The following is a 5,480-nucleotide window of genomic DNA, read 5'->3' as shown; positions in this document are numbered from 1 at the left end:
CTTGAACCAAGGTCCTTTAATACTGTTGATGGCAGGAAAACTCAAGCGATAAAACATCTTCTATTTATCAAAGATGTAATTTTCATTCACAAATTATGTATATAACGCTGCTAGTGATAGCAAGGTTTATTAACCTCCTTGGTGATAACAAGGACACATAATGTCATAATTTGGTGATAGCAATAATAATTATCTCCAAGCAGATGTGTGCAGGTTTGTTTGGTGGTGACATGACCACTTTGCCTTTATACCATAACTTATAAACCATGGTGAGTAATGTTACAAGAGCGTTATTTTCTTCAATTAAGGTATTCTATACCAGGTTTTCTCGCCATAGCTCCTGTCTGTTGGAGATGATGTGACATCATGCAGCCTGGGCGCCGGGGAGCTTTGGAGGGAACCAACGTGTTATACTGGCCATATGATGGGGGTTACAACCCTTCCACTGACAGGGAGAAAACTCAGCACGAGATACAGGTTAGGGAGTCGATATCGATACCTTTAGTTTGTCTTTGTGCCTGGAACTTGAGAGCTCCTTGGTTTGTGATTCTCCTGCTGTAAAAAAAAAACAAAAAAAACAAACAAACTGAAGAGCACTGAAGAGTCCTTTTAAAAAAATTCAAGCATATCTCAACAAAAATGTTTTGCATGATTTGAATGTTCTATGAGGCTCTAGAGAACATGTACTTCAGATGTCACATGGACCAGTGAAGCCAGGAGGACCACTTGAGGGTCCTTTAGGGGTTTACCACAACAATTGCTTTAAAGTAAAATGAGGCTGCTAGAATTGTTAATGTAGCTGCACTAACTTTTTATTGATTTTCTGTATAGAAATAGATTGCTTGGAGCCCAAGTAACATGAATCTGTAGGCAGCTTATATGTACCAGCTGTGACACAACTCATATGTAGGGCTCAGCAGATAATACTCTACTGTAGCATGACGTATACCTTGTTTCGTTATGATGTGGTGTGCTATTTGGCTCCTCAACAAGCTGCATGTAAGTTACATTTTTGACTCTCAATTACAACTTCAGTATCATGTAACTTTCAATGATATTGTGTACCTTTTGGTACTTATGTGGTCAACAATCATTAATATACTAGTACATACTGCATTCTTTCTTTTCCCCCCTTCAGGAATACACAGTGTGGGCCAATGCATACCTGTCTGAGAGAGGAGACCTGCCTCCTGTGGGGGACCTTGTAACAGCCCTGTCCGATGGGATTACCCTCATCAAGCTGGTAGAGGTCATGGGTATGTCTACCATTGTGCAATACATACATGTGTGTAACATTTTAGTTTAATGATAGAACACAATCATGAAATTCTGTTCTTATAGTTTGTGATATACACAACATGTATGCTGTTTTAAATTTGTGAGATCTACATGGTTTCTTGTTTGGTGGCTATTTTAATGTGCATGTACATGTACAAAGTTTACAGTTAAGACCTTATTACTTAATTTCCATAAATTGATATGATTACATCATCTTGTATTTTAAAACTGGACAGTTGATCACTTGATGGATCTGTCATATTGTAGTTGTCCCTCATCAGTGTGATCTACTGAAACTAAAGCTGCAACCCTCCCACAGCCGAGCAACAAATCCCCTACCCTCACCCCAACCCAACCAGCTGGATCCAGAGGGTGGAGAACACGACAGCATGTCTGAGCTTCTGTGGGCAGGGAGGAGTCGTGTTGGAAGGGGTGACATCATCAGGTAGGGATGTCTGAGGTTAGGGGTCAAAAACAATGACATGTTAATTGGTGACAGCAAAACCTTGTCAGCAATAACAGGGGTGAAGATACATGTTATGTCAGTGGATAATGAAGATTCAGAAGGAAAAGGTATTGAAGCATGCATGGAAAAAAATACATCAACATTACTTATGAAATAGTATTTTCTTTGGGTACATCAAGGAGACTTGATACAGGGGAATAAAGCTGAAGAAGCAAACTTCATTTATGTTATATTTTGATGTCTACAAATTGATATTCTAAATGGCAAGTTTCAGTGATATCAATCACTGACACAGATACATTGCAATCATCTGTTTCCTACGTCTTTGTTTCTTGCAGATATTGTGGATGGTAAAGCAAAGGCCATTCTTGCTCTGTGCCATGCTCTGAGGATAAGATGTGAAGGTATGATCATAATATGCAAATACACCAGATGATATAAATTGCACTTTCAGTTGTGTTATACATAGTGTATACATACAAGTCAGCCTTAGGAATAATGTACGATAAACCGGACAGTGAGTGAGTGTGAGTGTGTGAAAACCAGCAGATTTGGTACAGACATATCTTTTGTCAAGGCAATGTACATGTACTCACAACTTCACAAGAGTAAGATCAGTGTCTGAGCACCAGTAAGTCACTGCAGTTAATAATAAAAGTTTCCCGATACTAACATCATTTCCACATTACTTCTCACACAAGGTGTTGGGAAATATGCTGTCCGTGCAGTTCCAATAACTTCTAGATACAAACCTTATCATCCTGGTACAAGGCATGATGGGATAGATAGCAGGGGACACACCCAGGCTCCCCTGGTGACCTGGGAACAAGAAGACATGGCCATATTTGCATGGGTGAAGTGCATGTTGGGACATATGGTGGTGGATTATTCTGTGTAAGTGTTCACCATTCTTGGATGCATATTCTGTACTCGTTTTGTAGTTAGTACATCAGAATTACTAACACTCTTCATGTCTATATAATATGCACCCTCCTTATATGTGTATTCACCCAGTGATTTCAACAGAATTATAATACAATTACTCTCCTAACATAAACTTGATACCTGGGATTTAATTTTAAACATCACTGAGCTTATCATCTTGAAATTTAGTCTGTGACAGATTTCCTTGTGCCTTGGCCTTTTTGCAGTAGCTGTAGGCATAGATCTCCAGTCAAAATTTTCATAGTACTAATAGTACATGTTGCACAGGATTGTTAATATTACTGCTGTTTTATTTCCTGACTAGATGCTACTTTTCAACAAGTACATGCATTGACAGAAAAGTGTATTCAATGTATGTGACTAACATCAACTCTTTAGACATCCCAGACTGTAGAATGCTCATATCTCTTGTGTTCCTCAGCTTCCAGGATGGGAGTTTACTCTGCAGACTTGTCAACAAGATTTGTGAAGGAGAGATGGATCCAAAGGTACAAACTTATGTTCAATAGGTAGACTAGAAACATGCACTATAATATATGATGTTCATATTTCTACTTTTCTGCTGTTATGGCAAAGCTTTCATCATTTCTCCTTGTAGGTTTGGATGGAGAAGTCCTCTTCAGACAGGATCTATATTGCCATGGAGACAGTGGAGAGAAAGTTTGGTTTGCCATGCTTCCTGGAGGTCCAGGCTGTAACCAGAGGACATGGACAGGAGTCTCTCAGGAACTATCTGTCCCAACTTAAGAGGATAGGGGACATGCATTTTCAGGTGACTTCTGTCATTTTCAGAAATCACAATTTTGGAAAAACAAGATGTATGTGTAGCTAGACGTGTTTAGCCAAGATTACACTTAGTCCTTCCAACACCTTAATTTTACTCTGATTGGAAATTCATTAAATTTTCTTCAAGTTGCTTGTACAGTACAATTGTACCCTTGTCATTTTAATGACCCAAAGTTGAACATACAATATGTTGTGTCCTTTACAGCAAAAGAAGTGGAGAGAAGAGAAGGAGGCGGAGGCCCGTAGGGAGCGGGAGAGATGGGAGCGGGTCCACCTGAAGAGGAAGGAGGCTCAGGAGCACAGGAGGAAACTGGAGGACATGTTCGACAGGCACAAGCAACAGCTGGAGGAACTGGACACAGCTGTCAAGAAAAAGGAGATGGAGTTAGCCAGGCAGATGAATGTCTCCTATAATGAGTACAAGAGGCTCAAAAGTCCCAGGCCCAAACCTGAAGAGATAGTAGTAGAGGGGAAAAGTCCAGAACCAGGGGCTATCAGAACAAACACAAAACAACAAACAGGACAAGTCCCCAAAACAGACAGCAATGTTCCAAAGAAATCCACCTTCAATGCTGTAACTGTGCCAAAACTTAAATCAGCAGTACACAAAGTCGCAGACACTCCAAAGGTACCTGGTGTAGAAGAGTCAGATAAAGAGTCAGAGGAAAAAGATCTCAGTGAGGTCACAAGTTCAGCCTCAGGTGATGACATAGGGAAAAGTGACGTCACTGACTCTATGTGGAATGAAACCCTGAAGAGCTTGTCTAAACTTGCCCTGAGGAGAGAAAAGAAGTCTGTGCTGGGAACCAAACCTTCCAATTTACCAGATTGGTCTCCAGACCAAGACCAATACAGACCTGAAGGTCAGGACAATGGCAGGAAAAATGTCAGCATACGACCTTCAACACAGCTGGGAAGAGAAGCAGGCAGTCGCCTGTCTGTAGACAGGGACAGTGGGAATGAAAGACCCACCAGCAGCTCTCCTGCATCAAAGTTATCAGTGGATAACACAAGTGTGAGGGCTAGTGGACTTTCAGGCTCAGCAAATAACCTACCTACCGGCTACTTCAAAAATGCAGCTAGGAGAGCTCTCTTCTTTGCCTCCTTGTCTCCAGAGCCTGCTGATGAACTCAGTGATGGCTAGACCATTCTTCTTGTGGAAAGAAGTATAAATGCAGATATCTGATGTGCCAAGCTATGCTCACAGTAGTTACAGCCATGTAGACTTGATCTTTTAGCTTGTTTTGTGCAAATTTTTATAAAAGTGAAATTGAAAATCTAGAAAGTAGCCTTAAATAAGGCTTTCATTTATCATAATGTAGATTAATACATTGATCATTATTGATTTTCTACAAGCAGAATTTTATTTTGTTACTACAGATTAGATATAAGTGCCATATTATTGAGGTTCCACTTTTTAGTCTTTTTGAAAAGGTACACTTTTATAAAACATTTATTAGATGTACATGTACATAAATCGATCAGTGTCGTGTAATGTAGTTTTTCTAGTATTTCAACAAATCACATAAAAGAATTTATTTTATTGAGGTTCCACTTTTTAGTCATTTTGAAAAGGTAGACTTTTATACTATTAGATGTACATAAGTCCACCAGTGTTATGTAATATAGAGTTTTTCTAGTATTTCAATAAGTCACGTAAAGGAAAGGGTATCTTTAGGCAGCTTCCATTTGTGGTACCATTTAAAAATTGGAAGAATATCCATAAACTGTTAGTTACAAGACTATCCAAATGTCCAATATATGAAAAAAAAAATTTATTTCATTTAGTTAATAGTTTTATCTTTATTGCCTATCTTTATTGTTGCTTTATTTCATAGTTATGCTGAACCCAGTAATACAGTTATAGATTGATCATTGAACTAAACTATCATAGTCTATTATAACTTATTTCATAGCAAGGCTCTATCTCAATGCTAAAAAGGCACAGTGGAATGATGGGAGGAAAAAAATGATGGTCATGATCAACTTTAATTTCTGTAGCCTA

At 39.0% G+C, this 5,480-nt stretch overlaps 2 protein-coding genes across 2 annotated transcripts in view; one reads left to right on the top strand and one right to left on the bottom strand.

The window, feature by feature from the left end:
• The window catches only part of LOC109480681, a 4,458-nt gene extending 4,123 nt beyond the window's left edge, over positions 1-335 (bottom strand). The window contains exon 1 of the mRNA XM_019782911.1: positions 320-335. Within this exon, the coding sequence (XP_019638470.1) occupies positions 320-335 (16 nt within the window). The remainder of the gene's footprint in view (positions 1-319) is intronic.
• LOC109480798 (stress response protein NST1-like) lies at positions 55-5,160 on the top strand. Its single transcript, XM_019783110.1, has 8 exons — positions 55-477; positions 1,139-1,256; positions 1,598-1,723; positions 2,083-2,148; positions 2,446-2,638; positions 3,111-3,177; positions 3,288-3,461; positions 3,681-5,160. The coding sequence occupies exons 1-8, from the start codon at positions 367-369 to the stop codon at positions 4,617-4,619; spliced, it is 1,794 nt and encodes a 597-aa protein (XP_019638669.1). The 5' UTR covers positions 55-366; the 3' UTR covers positions 4,620-5,160.
• Positions 5,161-5,480: the final 320 nt, after the last annotated feature.

Source organism: Branchiostoma belcheri, unplaced genomic scaffold (genome assembly GCF_001625305.1).
Source record: "Branchiostoma belcheri isolate BF01 breed outbred unplaced genomic scaffold, Haploidv18h27 scaffold52, whole genome shotgun sequence".
NCBI classification, from domain to species: domain Eukaryota; kingdom Metazoa; phylum Chordata; class Leptocardii; order Amphioxiformes; family Branchiostomatidae; genus Branchiostoma; species Branchiostoma belcheri.
This window is presented reverse-complemented; position numbering and strand designations above follow the sequence as displayed.